The following is a 20224-nucleotide window of genomic DNA, read 5'->3' on the forward strand; positions in this document are numbered from 1 at the left end:
CAAGCCGGGGATCATGGCGACTAGGCAGGTTGCCGAGTATAGAGACGACCCCATGCACCCTCGTATCCCTTGCTTGCTTCTGGCTACGAGGCTGCGTCAGATAGAGAAAGCTTTATCTCGACTCCAAGTTCGTACCTATCATTATTTCTGCTCGCTAAGTTGAGAATCCATAAACCGAGCTGTGGCTGCTACTCGTAAAGATGAACCAACACACCCATCGCCATGGCGAGAACGAACCCATCGCCGTTGTCGGCAGCGCATGCAGGTTCCCTGGCGCACTCGATACCCCGTCCAAGCTGTGGGAGTTCCTCAGAGACCCCACAGACTTGTTGACAAAGATACCCAAGGAGAGATTCAACGCCGATGCCTTCTATCATCCCGATGGCATGCATCATGGCACCACAAACGTCACAGAGTCCTACCTTCTCCGGGAGGATGTCCGCCTCTTTGACGCCGGCTTCTTCAATATTAAGCCAGTCGAGGCCCACTCTATCGACCCGCAGCAGAGGGTTCTCATGGAAGTCGTCTATGAGTCGCTCGAGGCGGCTGGCATGCCTATCGAGTCTCTTGCAGGCTCCGAGACTGGCGTCTATGTTGGTCTTATGTGCGAGGACTACGTTGACCACCTCCGGCGCGATATCGACACTATGCCAACATATATGGGAACTGGTACTGCGCGTAGCATTATCTCTAACCGAATCTCCTACTTCTTCGACTGGCACGGTCCCTCCATGACCATCGACACTGCCTGTTCGTCTAGCCTGGTAGCCGTCCACCAAGCTGTGCAGCTTCTCCGCAGCGGTGAATCCAATCTCGCGGTGGCCGCCGGTGCCAACTTGATTCTTGGCCCTGAGCTGTACATCGGCGAGTCGAAGCTCAAGATGCTAGCACCGGGCAGCCGGTCCCGCATGTGGGACGTCGAGGCAGATGGATACGCTCGAGGGGAGGGCATCGCCGCCGTTATTTTGAAACGGCTCAGTGACGCTGTCCGTGATGGAGACCATATCGAATGCATCATCCGTGAGTCCGGCGTCAACTCAGACGGCCGTACCAAGGGAATCACCATGCCCAACCAGGTTGCACAGACTGATCTCATTACACGGACCTATCGAAAGGCTGGGCTTGATGCAAAAGACCCCCTTCAACGTTGCCAGTACTTTGAAGCCCATGGAACAGGGACACCGGCGGGGGACGCACGCGTGAGTTCGAGTCCTCCATCCACATGAGGCCCAGTTCTTGTTGCTGACGACATACGGCTCTATAGGAAGCAGAGGGAATTGCAAGGGCGTTCTTTGAGCCCGGCTCAGCCCCCATGGCACAGACCGATCCTCTGTATGTAGGATCCATCAAGACCGTCATCGGCCACACTGAGGGGACCGCGGGTCTGGCTGGATTCCTCAAGGCCTCCCTTGCCTTGCAGAACTCTACGATCCCGCCGAACCTGCTGTTCCATAACCTCAGCCCCGAGGTGGCGCCGTTCTACGAAAATCTCGAGGTAGCTTCCAAGGCCAAGCCATGGCCCAAGCTACTGACCGGGCCACGACGAGCGTCCGTCAACAACTTTGGGTTTGGAGGCACCAATTCCCATGTCATCCTTGAGAACTTCGAAGGGGCCCCGGAGGCCGTGATGGAGAAGGAGCCCGCTGGTCCCAACTTCGCTCCGTTCGTGTTCTCGGCTGGATCGGAGACAGCCCTGGAGAAGACCCTCGAAGTATACACGGCACATCTCAAAGACAACCCCGACATCAGCCCTCGCGATCTGTCTTTCACCCTGCACTCGCGCCGGTCAGCTCTCAGTACCAGGGCCACATTTCCGGCCTCGTCTATTTCTCAGCTCGCTGTGAATATCGATGAACACATTGCCCTACGCAAGAGCAACGTCGACCAAGCCGCTGACCGGATCGAGACGAGGCCCATGACAGCCCAGCCTCGCACTCTCGGCGTCTTTACTGGCCAGGGCGCCCAGTGGGCCACCATGGGAAACGAGCTGATCGCGGCATCCAGCCATCTGCGCAAAACGCTGGCGGGCCTTCAAGCCGCACTCGACAGTCTTCCCGAGGACCATCGCCCTTCGTGGTCTCTGGCCGATGAGCTGGCCATGACACCACCCAAGTCTCGCATCGGCGAGGCTCTCCTGTCGCAGACGATCTGCACGGCAGTACAGGTCTTGTTGATCGATCTGCTGACGGCCGCCGGGATCGAGTTTGAGGCGGTCGTTGGCCATTCCTCGGGCGAAATCGCCGCAGCTTATGCCGCCGGCTTCATCTCGCGCGAGGACGCTGTCAAGATCGCATACTACCGCGGCTATTTCACCACAGCCATCACGTACGAGAAGAAGGGCGCTATGATGGCGATCGGCACTTCGATCGAGGACGCCAGAGAGGTGTGCGGCCTGGAGGCCTTCGAAGGCCGCATCTCCGTGGCGGCGTGCAACTCGCAGTCCAGTGTCACGCTTTCTGGCGACGAGGATGCCATCGATGAAGTCCAGCTTGTATTTGAGGAGGAGAACAAGTTCGCAAGAAAGCTCAAGGTCGACAAGGCTTACCACTCACACCACATGGTCCCCTGCTCCGAGGCATACGTCAAGGCACTGGAGGCATGCGACATCCGCGTTCTTCAGGGCAACGGGCGCTGCAAGTGGCATTCCAGCGTCTACCCACAGACTACGGTCACGAGTGCTTCAAAACTCGGCGGCGAATACTGGAAGGACAACATGCTGAGCCCCGTGCTATTTGCCCAGGCGCTCGAGAACGCGGCCGGCAGCGAGGAAGCCTTCAACATTGTTATCGAGGTCGGCCCTCACCCTGCCCTGAAGGGTCCGGCCCAGGAGACTCTCAAGACGTTCTATGGGAAGCCACTCGCCTGCACCGGCGTTCTGCAGCGCAACAAGAACGACGTCGAGGCCTTTTCCGCCAGCCTCGGGTACGTGTGGGCGCGGTTCTCCACGTCTTTTGTCAAATTTACCGAGCTGAACGAACTCCTGGATCTTGCTCCCTCACGCACTCCGCGTCTCCTTACGACACTTCCGGCGTATTCGTGGGACCATGACCGCGTATACTGGCATGAATCCCGCCTCACCAGGGCGTTCAACCAGCGCAAGCATGCCCACAACGCCCTGCTCGGCAGCCTCTTGCCCGACGGCGTTGAGGATGAGATTCGTTGGAGGAATCTTCTTCGGCCGAGCGAGCTGCCGTGGATCCAAGGTCATCAGCTTCAGGGGCAGATGGTCTACCCCGCCGCCGCCTACATATCCTCAGCTGTCGAGGCTGCCCGTGTTCTCGTCGACACTCAAGCCATTCGGTTCATCGAGATTCACAACTTTGTTATCGGCAGGGCACTCGTGTTCCAGGACGACCAATCCAGTGTCGAGACCTTGTTTACGCTGTCCAACATCGACAGGCGGAGCCAAGATGATGTGTCCGCCAATTTCAAATTCCACGCGGCTACGAGCGCCAACGCCGATAACCTGGCATGCCTGGCAACGGGCCAGCTCGTTCTCAAGTTGGATGCCGCTCAGCATCCAGACCGTTCAGCGCGATGCCGAAACCCTGAACCGCCCTACATGCTGGATGTGGCACAGCACAACTTCTACAGCTCCCTGGAGAAGCTGGGCTACCAGTATGAAGGCGTGTTCAAGTCCATGTCATCGATGAAGCGAAAGCTGGACTATGGATCAGCGTTCGTCGAGGTCCCGCACCAAGAGGCCGCCGACGCCGTTCTGGTTCACCCTGCGCTCCTGGACGTGGCGTTCCAGGCCATCTTCCTCGCCTACTGGTGGCCTGGAGACGGAAGCATAGACAGGCTCCATGTGCCAACCTCCATCTCCAGCATCAGGATCGACGTCCAGCAGTGCGAGGATGGCCTTGTTCCCGGGACCATGTTGCCATTGCAGTCTCATCTTACCGAGAACCCACTCTCTTCCCACGTTATCGGAGGAGATGTTGACGTCTTTAGCCACGGCGACTCCTCTCCCTCCGTGATCCAGGTGGAAGGCGTCCGCGCGACGCCGTTCTCCGACGCCACCGCCGAGGCCGACAGACATCTATTCTCTGAGCACGTCTGGGGGCCGCTTGTTCCCGATGGACATCTGGCGGCGAACAACCAGGCCACCGACCGAGACAGGGAGCTTGCCACCGATTTGGAGAGGATATCGCTCTACTACATGAACAAGGTCAGTAGATTAATCCCCGTGGGGCAACGCGACGCCGTCGAATGGCACCACAAGGCCATGTTCGACTGCTTTACGCATGTCATCCATCAGACACGTGAGGGGAAGCGGCGATTTACCAAGAAAGAGTGGCTGAAGGACACTTGGGAGGATATTTCTTCCATTATGGACAAGTACGTTCTGGCTCTCCTTCCATCCCTTGCCGGCCCTTGAAGCCAGCTGACTTGCCATCAGATATCCCGATAGTATCGAGGTGAGAATGAATCGTGCCGTTGGCGAGAATCTCCCTGCCGCAGTTCGTGGCGAGACGCAGATTCTGCAGCATATGACTGCAGACAACATGCTCAACCGCCTCTACGTGGAGGCCATGGGTGTCAAGGAGTCCACGGCGTTTCTATCACGAACAGTCGCTCAGATCGTCCACCGCTATCCGCACATGGAAATCCTCGAAATCGGCGCCGGCACAGGCGGCGCAACCAAGCTGATCATGGAAGGAATCGGGCGGTCCTTCAACTCGTACACCTTCACGGACATCTCGACCGGGTTCTTCGAGCGAGCGCAGGAAGTGTTTGCCTCGCACTCGGACAAGATGACCTTCAAGGCCCTGGACTGTGAGAAGGATGTTATGGAGCAAGGCTTCCCAGAGTATTCATACGACCTCGTCATCGGCTCCCTCGTTCTGCACGCCACAAAGGATCTGCACAGGACCCTGACCAACGCGCGTCGCCTTCTCAAGCCCGGGGGTTACCTTGTGATCCTCGAGATTACCAGCAACGATGTCCTCTGGGTTGGTTTCGCCATGAGCGGTCTTCCCGGCTGGTGGCTGGGAGGCGAGGACGGCCGCAAGTACTCGCCTTGCGTATCCTCGGCCGAATGGCATACCCTCATGACGGGAGCGGGCTATTCTGGGATTGACACGCTCACCCCTGAGATCGACACGCTTGCCCGCCCGTATTCGGTGCTGGTAACGCAAGCCGTCGACGAAAAGGTGAATCTTCTGAGGGAGCCCCTGGATTATCGCCCGCTGTTGAGCGAGGACGATGCAGAGAAAAAAGAGCTGGCCATTATCGGCGGTACCACTCTCTCAACTGTCGTCCTCATCGACCAGTTCCTCCATCTCATCCGTCACCTTGACTTCTCCATCACTCGGTGCCGCTCTCTCCACGATATCTCTCCATCTTCCATCGGGCCTGCTGCCCTGGTCCTCAATCTGACCGAGCTGGACAGTCCCATCTTTCAAAACCTCTCTGCCGAAAGCATGCGCGGACTGCAGTCTCTGTTGGATTACCAGCGGACGATTCTCTGGGTCACGCTGGGTTGCCGCGCCGAACAACCTTACATGAACATGAGCGTGGGCTTCGGCCGGACGGTCGCGCTGGAGATGCCAGATATCTGCCTGCAGTTCCTCGATCTCGAGTACTCGCGAAAGCCAGACGCAAGGCTTGTGGCAGAGATGCTTTTGAGGTTGAGCCTTTCGGAGCCGGACAGCATGCTGTGGTCCGTCGAGCCAGAGATGGTGCAGGAGGACGGCCGCATCATGATTCCGCGATTGATCGCCAACCGAGAGTCCAACAATCGGTACAACGCCTCCAGGAGAGCCATTGTGGAGGAGAGGGACCCCAGAGATGCTCCTCCGCTCATGTTGTGTGGCGCGGAAGATGGCAGAAACTACATTCGCGAGTCGCAAGTGAGCTCCGGGGCGGACGATGTCGTGATCCAAGTCAGGCAGTCCACCCTGTTTCCTATCGCGGGAAAGTTGCACGGAGTGCTGGGTACCAGCATCCACGATGGGAGAACGATGCTTGGTTTTGCAACTGCCAACGGCTCCCGTGCTGTTCTCGCGTCTGGCAAGCAGGTGGAATACCCCGATGTTAACAGCGAAGGGGCACTCCTCCTCAGCCTTCTCGACCTCGAGGCCGCTGCATACAAAGTCTTGGATGCGGTCCCCCCTCACTCGTCCATCATCGTCCACGAGCCTCACAAGCTACTTGCTGAGAAACTGCAGATTAATGCTCAGAAGAAAAACATCCAGGTGGTATTCACGACGGCTCGGCCCCTTGAGGCCGGAGATGATCGCACACACTGGCTTCAGGTCGACAGGCTGCTTCCGAGGCGACTGGTCAAAGCCATGCTGCCTTCAGATGCGTCCATCGTTGTCGACTGCTCCATCAACGGGTCCGAGGACCTTGCAGCTTTCGTGGCAACATGTCTTCCAAGTGGCTGCCGGCAAGTCTCGCTGCTGGAGGTGCAACGACGACGCGGCAGCTCCGACGCTGAGAGCCTGGGTCAACTCCTCACTGCGGTGCAAGCTATAGATCTCGCAACGGCTTCTACGGTCTTGCCCTTCTCCTTGCCGACTGTTGGAGTGAAGGAGCTCACAACAAGCTCAACCCATGCAGATTCCAACACGGTCATCGACTGGGAAGCCGATACCACCGTTCCTGTGCAGGTCTCCACGGTCAATGACCAGATCAGTCTCCAAGCGGACAAGACTTATGCCTTGTTCGGTCTGACGAGCGATCTGGCAACGTCTCTGTGTGACTGGATGGTCACTAGGGGCGCCCGGAACTTTGTGCTAACCAGTCGTAATCCCAACGTCGACAAGAGGTGGCTGAAGCAGATGCAGGAAGCCGGTGTCACGGTGTCGGTGCACGCAAGGTATGAAATCCACGCCCCTGGAATGCGAGAGAAATCCATGAACTGACATGAGCTGCAGCGACATCACCGATCTCGGACGCACGGAGCAGCTCGTCTCCAAGATCCGCCGCGATCTCCCTCCCATCGCCGGCATCATGCACGGCGCCATGGTGCTTCAAGACACGGCGTTCGCGGAGATGTCCTTTGAGACCATGAAAAGGGTCCTGGACCCCAAAGTCATGGGCATGATACATCTAGACCGCCTCTTCCGGGGCGAGACCCTGGACTTCTTCATCATGTTCTCGTCTCTCGCCTCCGCGGCCGGCAACCGTGGACAGTCCAACTACAGCGCCGCCAACATGTTCGGCGTGGCCAAGACGCTCGAGCGTCGCCAACACGGGCTGGCAGCATCCGTCGTGCACATTGGCGCCGTTTTGGGCGTTGGCTTCGTCATGCGCGAGCTCGATGAAACGGTGCTGCCCGCCATCTATCGAGCCGGCTTCTCGTGGATGGAAGAGCGTGGCTTCCACCAGTGCATGGCCGAGGCCATGATCGCCGGGCAGCCAGAATCCGGGCGCAATCCCGAGATCGTCACCGGCTTGCGGACCATCAACGCCCATGAGGAGGAGCCGACGCCTTGGATGAACAACCCGCGCTTCCAGCACTGCATCACCTGGGAGGGGAACGCGAGCCTCAAGAAGTCAGCAGGTGCCAACGCTGCAGTGCCGATCAAGACCAGGCTCCAGGAGGCGGCCACCCCCGAGGAGGTGCTGTCCATCATCCGAGCTGGCTTCACGGGCAAGCTTCAGGCCGTACTCCAGCTTCCACTCGAAGATGAGGCGGCCCGAGACGGCATCATCGGCATGAGCGCCGACGACCTTGGCGTAGACTCACTCGTGGCGGTTGAGATCCGTTCCTGGTTCATCAAGGAACTGGCCGTTGACATGCCTGTCCTCAAGGTTCTGGGCGGAGCCACCATCGGTGATCTGCTGGCCTTCGCCTTGGAAAAGCTCCCGGCCGAGATGACCCCTAGACTGGGTCCAGATGCGATCCCGACAACTGCGGCCGAAGGAGCTGGGCAGAAGCCTAGCACACAACCAGCCCCGACACGAACGCCGTCGCCAAGTAATTCGTCCGATGACCGTGGCTCTGCCAGCAATGGAAGCTCAGGGGCCTCGGGGACTCTCATCAGTTCCCCCGAGTTGCCCTCGGCCCTGGACGGCAACCCCGCAACCCCGATGACCCTTGAAGAAGAAGACGAGGTAGAGAAGCCCTCTCCCGTGTCTTTAACCAGGCTGGTCCAGCGCAGCGATCTCGAGAAATCCATGCCCATGTCTCCAGGTCAATCAGGCTTCTGGTTCTTGCGTCACTTCGTGGAAGATCAGAGCACCTTCAACATCACCTTCTCCATCAAGTTGACAGGCGCTCTGCGTACGGAGAAATTCGAGGCGGCCGTCAGGGCCATGGGCCAGCGGCACGAAGCGCTGCGAACAGCTTTCATCACAGAAGACGAACGTACGGTGCAGGGAGTTCTCAAGGAATCTCGCCTGTATCTGGAACGAAAGACGATCGGGCATGTATCCGAGGTCACTGATCAGTTTGAGGCGACGAGAGACCACATCTACGACATCGAGAATGGCGAGAACATGAAGATCACGCTCCTCTCCTTGGCCCAGGAAGAGGCCTATCTCGTCATGGGCTATCACCACATCAACATGGACGGGGCCAGTCTGGAGGTTTTCCTAGCTGATCTTGAGAGAGCGTACACGGACAAGCCGCTCAGCAAAAGCCCGCTCCAGTACCCCGACTTCTCCATCACGCAGAACAAAGAGCTCGAGAAAGGGGGCATGAGAGCCGAGCTGGAGTACTGGCGAGCCGAGCTGGGAGACAGCCCGGCCGCGCTACCACTTCTGAGGTCCTCCACGGCGGCCAAGACCCGTGAACCGATCCATCGTTATGACCACAACACGTCAAGGCGCCCCATCAACCCTGCTCTGGCCTCGAGGATCCAGCAGATGTGCCGCAAGCAGAAGGTCAACATCTTCCACTTCTACCTGGGCGTCTTCGAGGTGATGCTCTTCCGCCTCCTGGGCACGCCTGATCTCTGCATCGGCATGGCGGACGCCAACCGCTTCGAGGGCAACCTGGCCACCAGCATGGGCATGTATCTCAACCTTCTCCCTCTGCGCTTCCGCCCCAGGGCCGATCATACCTTCAAGCAGGTGCTGGCGGAGGTGCGACGAAAGACCCTGGGCGCTATGGCTCACGCCCGCCTCCCCTTCGACGCGCTCGTTGACGGCCTCAAGGTGCCCCGTTCGACCCTGCACGCGCCCCTATTCCAGGCCTTCATCAACTATCGCGCCGGCGTGGCCAACAAACGCCGGTTCGGCGGCGTCGAGGCCGAGGGCCTGGAGAGTCTGGCGGGCCGGACGGCCTACGACATCAGCATTGACATTTTCGACAACCCCGGTGCCGACACCGAGGTTGCCTTCGTGGTTCAAGAGCAGCTGTACTCGGTTGCGGATGCAGAGCTTCTGTCTCGTGCCTACTTTGACATGTTGGACTACTTTTCTCGCAACCCCGCTGCCAGCTTGGCAGATGCTCCTGTGCCGGAGCCAGAGGAGCCCCTGGAGGAGAGTCTAAGTCTGAGTTACGGTGAGCCACCTACTATTGCCTCCGGCACAGCATAGATCAAGAACTGACAGATTCGCGTTTCCAAGGAGGCACGGCCGAGTCTCAGTGGCCCGAGACCGTGGTGCACCTTATCGACGCCATGATCCAGACGCATCACGACGCCATCGCCTTGAAAGACACACAGGGTCAGGAGTGGACATATGCCCAGATGGCGCAACGGATTCATGCCATTGCATCGGCCCTCTTGGGTCAAAATATCGTACCCGGCTCTCACATTGGCGTCTTACAAGAGCCCGGCCTGGCATGGATCTGCTCCATGTTGGCCGTTCTCCGTGTTGGGGCGACTTATGTCCCGCTCGATCCTGGGACTCCCGCCGCGCGACTCTCAAGCGTGATACGAGACTGCCGGCCAGCTGCACTTCTGGTTGACAATACCACGCTTTCTGGTGTGGGAGAACTTGGAGAACAGCCAAGTGCATGCACCATCAACGTAAGCACGATCCCGGACTCGAAAGGCGCCATCGTGAACAAGGCCGCTGCAAACACTGCCGCCGTCATCCTCTACACGAGCGGAACGACAGGGACTCCCAAGGGTGTGATTCTATCGCATCGAGGCCTGCGCAACTACTTCGAGTGGGAGTTCGCCGATGGCCCCGAGAAGTTGAAGGCGCTCCAACACAGCGCACCCGGCTTCGACCTGGGACTCTGGCAGTCGCTTGTGGCCCTCGTTCACGGGGGAACCCTCATCATCGCCCCTCGCGCTCTGAGAGGAGACCCGTCTTCCATCGCCATGCTCATGGCTGAAGAGCAAATCACCCACGTGGGCGCGACGCCCTCCGAGTATCTCAGCTGGATCCAGCATGGCTTTGCCCACCTCGCCCGATGCACCACCTGGCGGTACGCCATGTCCGTCGGCGAGCAGTGTCCTGACCAGTTACTCGAAGATTTCGGCAAGCTCGGGCTGCCCGATATCCGCTTGTTCAACTCGTATGGACCCAGTGAGGCGACCATGGGATCAAGCGCCACCGAGCTCGTGCTTGGGAGGCATCCCGGGGGCCGCGTGCTCGCAGGCCAGGCACTCACCAATCGCTCTGTGTATGTCCTCGGTGATGACCTACGACCTCTGCCTCGGGGAGCCACCGGAGAGATCTACATCGGAGGAGCAGGCGTCGCCGACGGATATCTCAACCAGACCGCCCTTACGTCGGAGAAGTTCCTTGACGACCCTCTGGCCTCCGACCACTTCAAGACCAACGGCTGGACCCGGATGTACCGAACCGGAGACAAGGGACGTATCACGCAAAACGGCTCCTTGGAAGTTCTGGGCCGTATCGACGGAGACACCCAGATCCAGCTTCGCGGAATACGCATCGAGTTGGAGGATATCGAGAACACGATCCGCCAGGCCGCTAATGGAGCAATCCACAGTGTTGCCGTCAGCGCCCGAGGAGAGAAAAACCCCTTCCTTGTTGCTCATGCAGTCCTGAACGGGGAGCTCGAGAACGAGGACGCCTTCCTGCAGAACCTTGCCACCTCGCTGCCGCTTCCCCAGTACATGCGTCCAGCCGCCATCACTGCCATCTCGGAGATGCCCCTAACGAGCAATGGCAAGCTTGACCGCAAGGCTGTCCAGCAGCTACCCATCTCCCAGGGCACTCAGCGCGCCACTGCTGCTGCCCAGCTTGGGAACGTCGAACAGCAGCTCAGCAAGGTCTGGGAGGCTGTCCTCCCGGAGGAGATCTTGAAACTCCACACCATCGAGCCCAGCACCGATTTCTTCCACGTAGGCGGCAACTCGATGTCGCTTCTCCAGCTGCAAAGCCGGATCAAGAAGGAGCTGGGCGTCTCGTTGACGGTCATGAAACTATTCGAGAACAGCACCCTTGCCGTCATGGCCCGGCTTGTCGCGGATGCCACGTTTTCTGTATCACTCGACATAGACTGGACGGAGGAAACCGCACTCACCAAGGATGTCGTCGACGCCGGCGCCTATCGCGCTCGGCCAGTTCGTCCCGAGCTCCGGGGCTCCATCATCCTCACCGGCGCGACGGGCTTCCTCGGCAACGAGATCCTCAGGCAGCTGGTCGACACCCCCGAGGTCACCCAAGTTCACTGCATCGCTGTCAGGTCCGCTTCTAAGCTCGGTGACTTGAAGTCCTCCCCCAAGGTCACCATCCACTTGGGCGATCTCACCGACCCGCAAGTCGGCCTCTCGCCCGAGACCGCATCAGACATCTTCGGCACCGCCACCGCCATCATCCACAGCGGCGCCGACGTCTCCTTCCTCAAGACCTACCCAACCCTCCGCCGCAGCAACCTGGAGGCAACCAAGGAGCTGGCACGCCTGGCGCTGGCCCACGGGGTGCCGTTCCACTACATCTCCACCATGGCGACGGGCCGGCTGAACGGCGCCGACGTCTTCGGCGAGGAGTCGCTCGCAGCGCACTCGCCTCCGCCGCAGTTCCCCGACGCCTACGTTGCCACCAAGTGGGCAGGCGAGGTGTTCTTGGAGGAGGTCAACAAGCGCCTGGGTCTGCCTGTCTGGATCCATCGTCCCAGCAGCATCACAGGAGAGGGGGCGAGCGACCTGGATGTCATGAACAGCGTCGTGAGATTTGCGCGGCAGCTACGGGCCGTGCCAACGTCCGCAAGATGGAGAGGGAATCTCGACTTTGTGAGTCTGGAGGCGACGGCAACGGGCATCATGGACGTCGTGCTTGAGGCTGCGAGAGAAGACCGGGAGGAGGGGCTGGCCTTCCTGCATCATTCAGGGGAAGTGGTGATCCCTGTCGAAGGGTTGAGAGAGCATCTGGAGAAGGAGGACGGGGTGGTCTACAAGGAGTTAGCGCTCTCCGAGTGGACGGATCTAGCTGTGGAGGAGGGTTTGAATGTTCTGATCGCGGCCTACCTTGCTGCGATTGATGAGATGGGCCTTGATGTGGTCTTCCAAGACCTGGTCAAGGGGGAGACTGCCGCATAGAGCTATACCTTGTTTTCGGGCGTTTATGACTCGGAGTATAGCAGGGTAGTACTTTGTTTCGAACGGCTGGATGGTCTTTGTTTTGCTCTTCTCTTCAAATAGAACAGCAGGCGTTTCAGATTTCTTATTTATAATTAGTTAATGATAGATGAAAAATAATACCAGCTTATATAAAGTCCACAATGCAGTAGTTATCAGCGTTAAGAACCCGCTCGTTAAAAACGAGCGACTCGCTCCCTAGCTTCCGCACCTAAAACCGTAAATCCGTCAAAGACCTACTACTAATAATATACCCTTTAGTATATTACAACTCCCTTACTTATACGTTCTTCAGAGGTATAGGTTACTATAGAGCTATTAAGATTTGAAACTATATCAAACGTGCGTATAACTACTTATATAATAAAACAGCTTGTATACCGGGGTGTTGTAAATGTGCGACAAATCAATGGAAATTCGTCTGGAAATACGTCTAGCTCTGCTGAGAACACGGAGCACGCTTCACCTCTAGATGTTTGTCCAAAAACTGGAAGCTCTTCTGCGCCAACAGGGCCCAAGCCCCAACCTTTCCCGTCATGCCCCCATTCCCAATGTCCTCCGGTATCCAGACCTCCAGCGACGGCTCAGGCACCTGCTTCAGGGCCTGGGCAACAGCCACGGTACCATCCTGCGCACTGGCATAAAGAGACCGAGATGCACCGGTGAGCAGCACAGGGCAGCGAATGTTGTCGAGAACGTTTCGGCCATCCGCAGTTGGTACGTCAAGCGAGAACTGCTGGAATCTGCGTAATGTGTTCCCCGGTGTGGAAGTGCCCATCATCGCCATGCCCAGGCCGAACTCCCAGCGTGTCGAGAAGTCCATCGCCATGCCGAAGTGGATGGACTGGTCAAAGGCCCACTCGGGGAGCCAGCCGCTCAGCCAGAGGGACGCATACCAACCGGGCATCCGGTCCAGAGCCACGGCCCACAGGCTGTAGAAGCCGTCAATGGCGACGCAGGCCTTGATGCGCCGGTCTGTGCAGGCGCGCAAGGAGTAGTACGCCCCCATAGAACCCCCCGCGATAGCGATGCGCTTCAGATCCAGGCCGAATTCCGGGTGAGCTTTCGCGGCCCCCTCCAAGTGGTCGAGAATCGCGGAAATGACGGCTTCGAAATCAGGCCGCAGGCTCGTCTTGTGTTTCTGGCGCATTATGCCCTGCCCAGGGCCCTCGAATGTAAGAACCGCATAGCCCAGCTCAAGGCCGGCGGCAGGAAGGGCAAAATAGAGCTCTTCTTGGGTCGAATCGGCACCGCAGCAGTTGATGAGAACGGGGGCTTTCCCTCCCGCCAGTCGCTTCGCCCCTGGAGGCAAATACAGGTAGCCCGGCAGCCAGATCTCGCCCCGTGCTTCGTGTTGGTACGGTATGTCGACAGGCACCACTTGGCCTTCCATGTATGCGCATGCCTCCTTGAACAGCGCTACCGAGCGTTCTGCCGTTTGGAGAATACGTGCATCGGAGCCCGTGAGCATGTATCCGCTTGCGCGAGCATAGTTGGCCGCTCGCAAGAAGGCGCCCAGCGCTGCCCGGCGGTGGCCGTGTTGAACGGCCTCTCGAGCGATCTCTTCGGTACGGGCCGACTGCTCGGCCCAGGCCGTGAACCAGGTCTCAGGATCGTGGACTTTGAGCTTGCCCACCGCCTCGAGGAACTCGGCGATGTCGCACCCTCCGGTGCTTGTGCAGCCCAGCAGGCGTGTGAGCTCGAAATTATAGAGGTCGCTGCGGAAAAACTTGTACATCTTGAATGCTGAGGAGCTTTCCAGTTGGGTGTCGAGTGGTTCAGTTCCCGAGACCGTTGCTTGCCTGCCTCCCTGGATGGATTCGTGAATCACGTCGACTGCTTTCTTCCAATTGCGCTCTTCCTTACGTGTCTTCCGACATTGCACAGCGTATACTTCTAGCCAAATATTGGGGTCATCCGGCAAAACAGCTCATATTCGGAGCAGTGGCTTCGGTCGGGCGGGTGTAAGCCGGGGTTCACGGCATGTCATGTCGGGCCCGGTCTCTGGGTCCGCGTCGGCCCCTCACCTCCGCTCCGATCAGCCAATCGGACATTATTGCACCCACCTTCTCCGGACCAAAGCCCACAATATCCCGGCCCTGTATGTTTCGGAAGCCAAGCATGAATACGTGCCGTCAAGTATTTTAGGTCTCTAATTTGTGTCCGAGTCCGACGTCATTGGGCGGTCACCCATCCATTCAACTCTTCACCAACTACCTCCCCAGAAACCATCATCATCCTCCCTGCTCGCTCTCGTGCTGTCGCGCTAGATCAAGCCGAAATAATGTCGTTCGAATCTCCGTCGCTTGGCATGACGCTCCTCCGCGTGTCACCGCTAATTTTCGGCACAGCCATGTAAGAGATGCTCATATAAAACTTGTCCGTCTCTGGATTACAAATCTCATGTGTCCCTCGTTCATAGGTTTGCCTTCTCCGTCGGCCACGGGTTCGCTTCCGGTGCCTTCCTCAGCCCTCAAATCCCAAAACAAGCCCGTCATGCTGTCTGGGCGTACTGGCTGAGGGACTACGGCCGCATCGTGGTGGTCAACTCGCCCTCCATCCTCACCACCCTCGCCACCTGCCTGATCAACATGTACTATTCGCACATCTCGCGGGCTTGGTGGCTGGCCGCCGTGGTCCTCATCCTGGGTCACATGTTCCCGTTTAGCGTCGGGCTGCGCTGGATGACCCTCAAACCAGAGGATTTCAAGGCCATGTCGGAGGCTGAGGGGGTGAGGTGGATCAGGGAGGTTCCCGACGTCAATCGCCGGAGGGCCTTGTTTCCGGACCTGTTCGCGTGGTTGACGGTTGTGTATGCGGTGACGACCAACCTGCAAGCTGCAAGCGCACAGTAAAGTCCCCAAAATACCTCGGATATACCCTTCCCTGTCCACTAGCCGCTACCATACGTCTGGTTCACTCGGGGAAACCTGATGTTGGGGGTCCGCAGGCTTTTTCAAGCAAATACCACAACCAACGACTCTTATTGGCACCGAGATAAGTCCCCGAATGCTTCCTTCAGCAGCGTAGAATCTAAAAAGAATCCACTCTAAATTGCGGATGCATCTCTCGACTTGATCCCCGAGTAATTTAAAAACCACGAGTACCTCCGAGAGACCTGTGCACGCACCATTTATTGCGCGTGACCTAAACCCCTTACCAGGGAAAAAACCCCTTACCACCCCTAGTAACTCTTAAACGAATTATAATAATAATAAAGTAAAAACGCTTAAAATTAAGTTTAGGAAATCTAGAATATTCCTATGCAGATCGAGCGGCAGAAATAGCAGGTAAATCGCTGCCTTGAAACATTCATAGAGGAAATCGTCTGGATTCATTCTCGCCCGACCCATTCATACACCACTCGCACCGGAGCAATCTCTTCTCCTTTGCTAACCAGGAACTTGGCGATACGGTACCGTTGGCCATCGATGTTGGAAAATCCCCAGACCTGATCCGCTTTCCACCCGGCCCTCTCGTTGATAACATTGACCGTGATGTGGCCAGGTTGTCCTGGCTGCTCCTCGTCCAACCACCCCTGAAGCAGATACGGGTCCAACGGCTCACCACTCAGGCTCAGGGGGTTTGTGGTCTTGACGTCCAGCCAGCTGCTGCGAACATGCTGGGCGCCAAACATGAGGGACCCGTGAATGTTCTCTGCTCCATCCAGCTTGTGCTTTTCGTCCTCGCCCTTGATGCCGCCTGAGGCAGTCTGTTGTATAGCAATGGATGTGATTCCCTTGTCGTCTTGCGTCTGGGATAGCTTGCCAGTGATGGTCGCATAGGAAACGGCCTTGCGGAGGATCCACGGCATGCCCTGGAGGGCAAGGGATGGGCCCAAGTCATCGGATAGTGTCTTGCTCTGTTTGTGCGACGTGAAATGTTAGACAGCTGGTCTTGTGTTGCTATTATTGAGGGTAGGGTCGACTGGTCGGTCGGGTGTGACTTAATTACCATGCGCCATGTCCCATTGAGATCTCGGATAGTGACCTGTGTCGGTGCTGCCATTGTTCCGGTATGGGTGAACGAACCCCTATTACAACGTAGGTTGCAGATGTGACCTGCAATGGTCCGATGAATATTCGAGCTCGGAAAAGTGACCCGCGCAGGTTTGCTGCAATCAGAGATGTCCATGCAATTTGTAGCAACTTGAAGGTCTGGGTGGTGATTAGGGCCCGCGCAGCTGAGGGCGGCGGCATCAAGCTTCAATGACGACACCGCACCTATCTTCCACATCGTTTCTTCCCTTTTCCATCTGTTCTAAATCAGTTTTGGGCTTCCTCCTCATCCCGATCTCATTCACACATCAAATGCGAAGCAAGGCACCCATTCCGACGCTTCGACCCGAACACCAACACCGAATCCAAAAGGGGACTCAAAATGCACCGAAAGTGACCGAAAATGGGAATGCACCGAAAGCGACCGAACCCGCATCACCAAAAGGAACGCCATCCCAGAAACCACACCCGACCACTATAGCTTTACACGGCAACTTCCTTCCCTCACTCACAGCTCTTCTTTTTTTTTTTTTTTTGCCCCCATTCCTTACTCGCCACTTTCCCCGAGAGGTTAGTTCTCACCCACACCAACGAGAGCCTTGCAGCAACATGAGCACCTCCGTGAGCTCCCCGTCTGCCGATGATGCGGCGTCAGGTCAAACGCCTTCAGAGCATGCCGTGCCCGCCAAGTCCGCCACGCCTGCACTGAGGAAGGACTTCCGCTTCTGGGCCATCCTGGTCGCCATGGGCTTTGCCGGTCTCCTGACGGCGCTCGAGGCCACTATCACGTCTACTGCTCTCCCAACTATCATCGCCGACCTCCAGGGAGGAGACCTCTTTATTTGGGCCGCCAATGGATACTTCCTCGGCATGTAAGTGGTTTCCAAGTTCAACTTTTGGTCGAGCCCGACGTTACCTGTCCCATATTCCCATCCTCGCCTGCCTACCTAATCCTGGGACGCTTAACAGCCCCTCCCTCTGCCTCGCCCACTCCAAACTCACTCGTCCTAACACACCATGTCTATAGGACTGCCCTGCAGCCCCTCTTTGGGCAGCTGGCCAATGTGTTTGGACGTCGTTGGCCCACAATTCTTTCGACAGCCGGTTTCCTCCTCGGGAGTGGCATTTGCGGCGGCGCCACCAACATGGCCACCCTCATCGCCGGGCGTACCATACAGGGCGTCGGGGCTGGCGGTATCAATGTTCTCATCGAGATCGTCATCTGTGACCTGATCCCCTTGCGGGAGAGAGGCACTTACTTTGCTCTCCTGTTCGGCATGGTCGCCATTGGAACCGCTCTTGGTCCATTCTTCGGTGGCCTCATCGTGGATCACGCCTCCTGGCGCTGGGTTTTCTATCTTAACCTGCCCATTGGCGGTGTTGCGCTCGTCATTCTGCTCTTCCACCTTCGGGTCAACTACAACAGGGAGCTCACGCTTGCCACACGCATCACTAGCATCGATTGGACTGGCACCTTCATTTTTGTGGGTGCCATCGCCGCCATTCTGATCCCACTCTCATGGGCAGGCATCATGTACTCCTGGTCGTCCTACCAGATTCTGGTCCCTCTCCTGATCGGTCTTGCCGGCCTTGTAGGCTTCATGTTCTTCGAGGCCTCGCGATTTGCCCCGCAACCGACGGTTCCGCTTCGCCTCTTCTCCAACAGGACGTCGGCCTCCGTCTTCGTCTTGACGTTCTTGCACAGCGTTGTCACCATGTGGGTGCTGTACTTCCTGCCAGTCTACTTTCAAGGAGTCCTCGGCTCCTCTCCGTCCTACGCTGGTGTGCAGCTACTTCCCACCATTCTTATGCTCATTCCCTCAGCCATCCTCGGCGGCGGCCTCATGTCCAAGATTGGCCGCTACCTGCCTATCCACTACGCCGGCTACGCTCTCATGATCATCGGCTTCGGGCTCCTCACACTCCTCAACAAAAACTCGGGCACCGGAAAATGGGTCGGCTTCCAGATGATCGAGTCATTCGGTTCCGGCCTCATCATCCCCACGTTGCTGCCAGCCGTCATGGCGCCGCTGGCCGAGTCCGACGCCGCCGTTGCGGCTGCCACCTGGGCCTTCCTGCGCAGCTTTGGTCTGACCTGGGGCACCGCAATCCCCGGCGCCATATTCAACAACCGCTTCGACCAACTGGCTAGGAACATCGAGGACCCGATGGTGCGAGCTGCCGTGTCGGGAGGTCGGGCGTACGAACACGCCACAGCGAAGTTCGTGGAAACGCTCAGCTCCACTACACGCTCGCAGTTTGAGTGGGCACTGAACGAGAGTCTGCGACGTACGTGGCAGGTCGGCATCGGCTTTGCTATGCTGGGTTTCTTGTTCGTGTTTTTTGAGAAGGAGGTGCCCATGCGCAAGGAGCTTGATACGGAGTTCGGAATAGAGAACAGGGAGAAGGATACGAAGGATCCCGAGGAGGGCGAGGTGCCGTCCAGTCAGGAGGAGAGAAAGTACGCGGGCGAGGAGGAGAGGAACAACGCTGGTGTTGAGGAGAAGAGGAACACCGAGGAGGAGACGAAGACTAAGGCGGCGACGGAATCTTAGCGGATTCACCACCTGCATGATGTATTAGTTGGCGTCTTTTTAGACCCTATGGACGAGGCTGACGTCTTGAGACGCAGAGGAAAACGCGGTAATTGTCTAATACTCTGGGACCATGGGTGGTTAGCCCTTGCTCTAGTTAGAGACTTCACGGCGTTAGATAGTCAACGCCATGGATAATTGGCTGAAACTTGGTCTTTATGACTTTATGAACTCTGAAGCTTTAGTGGCCTTATGTAGATGTTCTGAGTCTCACTGTATTAATGTTTTAGGTAACGTAATCCACGGGTGAGTGGTCACCCCAACCGGGTCTCATAGGAGTTAAACCTTCATAACACAACCCTAACGCCTTGAATCAATTGAAACCAGTTGCTATCCTTTATTTCAGACCTAAGAGTAACCGTCTGATAAGTTCTTGCGTTGTGACCAGTCTTTCCGCAGACGCTATAGCATTGTTTCTTCGACGCGGACCGCGTCGACGGGGCTGGATTTTGACGCGTTTCCTCCTCCAACTGAATATCTAGCTCCCTCTGGGCAATCTGGTCCTATCCCTCGCCTAGAGTAAGACTCCCTCCTTTCTGTAGTTATACCTTTTTAGCCTTCTAACGCCAGCTAAGGGTTGTATTCTAGTATTTGTGCTCGTTTCGATTTCTGACACCTTTGGTGATCATAGCAGGAGTGGACTTGGATATGAGCTTGTGGAAGGGGAGGAGGAAGCATAATGGATTCGATAAGCGGAGCGGTAAACCCGTTTCTAGTACTATATTCCTAGCAAGACGAGTCTGGTAACGGTTGCTGCTTGTCTAACAGTGCAACTCGAAGTTGGGTCCCCTCTATAAACCTTCAAGGCGGCGGCGACTCGGATCAGAACGCGAAGGTGCTAACAGCGGAGCTATAGCGGTAAAATGTGTGAGAGTTGCTGATTCGGCAGTGACATAAGCCAACAATGCAGAGCCGCTTCCTCTACACGTGTTTGCTAATTGTTGCAGACTGCGTCTCCTCCTCGTATCTCTTGTGGTAAGATCAAGAACCCCATACATCCTTCATCGCGGCGGCGAACCCGACAACCTTGCCGCTCATGATGACCGCAGCACTCGCCATCTGCCAAACGCCCCTGCATATAACAGCCGCCAGTATAGTCACGACGGCCTCCATCACACAGTGCCATCGACATATTGGCCGGTGGTGCAGGATCTCGCCAGACGAGACCGGCCTC

The 20224-nt window shown here is 57.3% G+C and overlaps 5 protein-coding genes across 5 annotated transcripts; 3 read left to right on the forward strand and 2 right to left on the reverse strand.

The window, feature by feature from the left end:
* Positions 1–200: 200 nt before the first annotated feature.
* Positions 201–12419, forward strand: fsdS (Fusaridione A synthetase fsdS; the record flags this gene model as incomplete). The annotated part of the gene is made up of 5 exons (XM_032027666.1): positions 201–1199; positions 1265–4341; positions 4403–6826; positions 6885–9460; positions 9526–12419. The coding sequence occupies 5 exons, from the start codon at positions 201–203 to the stop codon at positions 12417–12419; spliced, it is 11970 nt and encodes a 3989-aa protein (XP_031875985.1).
* A 472-nt stretch (positions 12420–12891) lies between these two features.
* psoB (Alpha/beta hydrolase psoB) lies at positions 12892–14196 on the reverse strand (the record flags this gene model as incomplete). Its single annotated transcript, XM_032027665.1, has 1 exon — positions 12892–14196. The coding sequence occupies one exon, from the start codon at positions 14194–14196 to the stop codon at positions 12892–12894; it is 1305 nt and encodes a 434-aa protein (XP_031875995.1).
* A 546-nt stretch (positions 14197–14742) lies between these two features.
* CGGC5_v017370 (uncharacterized protein) lies at positions 14743–15313 on the forward strand (the record flags this gene model as incomplete). Its single annotated transcript, XM_032027664.1, has 2 exons — positions 14743–14813; positions 14881–15313. The coding sequence occupies 2 exons, from the start codon at positions 14743–14745 to the stop codon at positions 15311–15313; spliced, it is 504 nt and encodes a 167-aa protein (XP_031875989.1).
* Positions 15314–15792: 479 nt separating this feature from the next.
* CGGC5_v017371 (uncharacterized protein) lies at positions 15793–16466 on the reverse strand (the record flags this gene model as incomplete). The annotated part of the gene is made up of 2 exons (XM_032027663.1): positions 15793–16320; positions 16413–16466. 2 exons carry the CDS (start codon positions 16464–16466, stop codon positions 15793–15795), a joined length of 582 nt encoding a protein of 193 aa, XP_031875990.1.
* Positions 16467–17065: 599 nt separating this feature from the next.
* FUS6-7 (Efflux pump FUS6) lies at positions 17066–19011 on the forward strand (the record flags this gene model as incomplete). The annotated part of the gene is made up of 2 exons (XM_032027662.1): positions 17066–17328; positions 17484–19011. The coding sequence occupies 2 exons, from the start codon at positions 17066–17068 to the stop codon at positions 19009–19011; spliced, it is 1791 nt and encodes a 596-aa protein (XP_031875991.1).
* Between the last annotated feature and the right edge of the window lie 1213 nt (positions 19012–20224).

Source organism: Colletotrichum fructicola (assembly GCF_000319635.2).
Source record: "Colletotrichum fructicola Nara gc5 chromosome Unknown KSG_Nara_v1_contig12, whole genome shotgun sequence".
Classification (NCBI taxonomy): domain Eukaryota; kingdom Fungi; phylum Ascomycota; class Sordariomycetes; order Glomerellales; family Glomerellaceae; genus Colletotrichum; species Colletotrichum fructicola.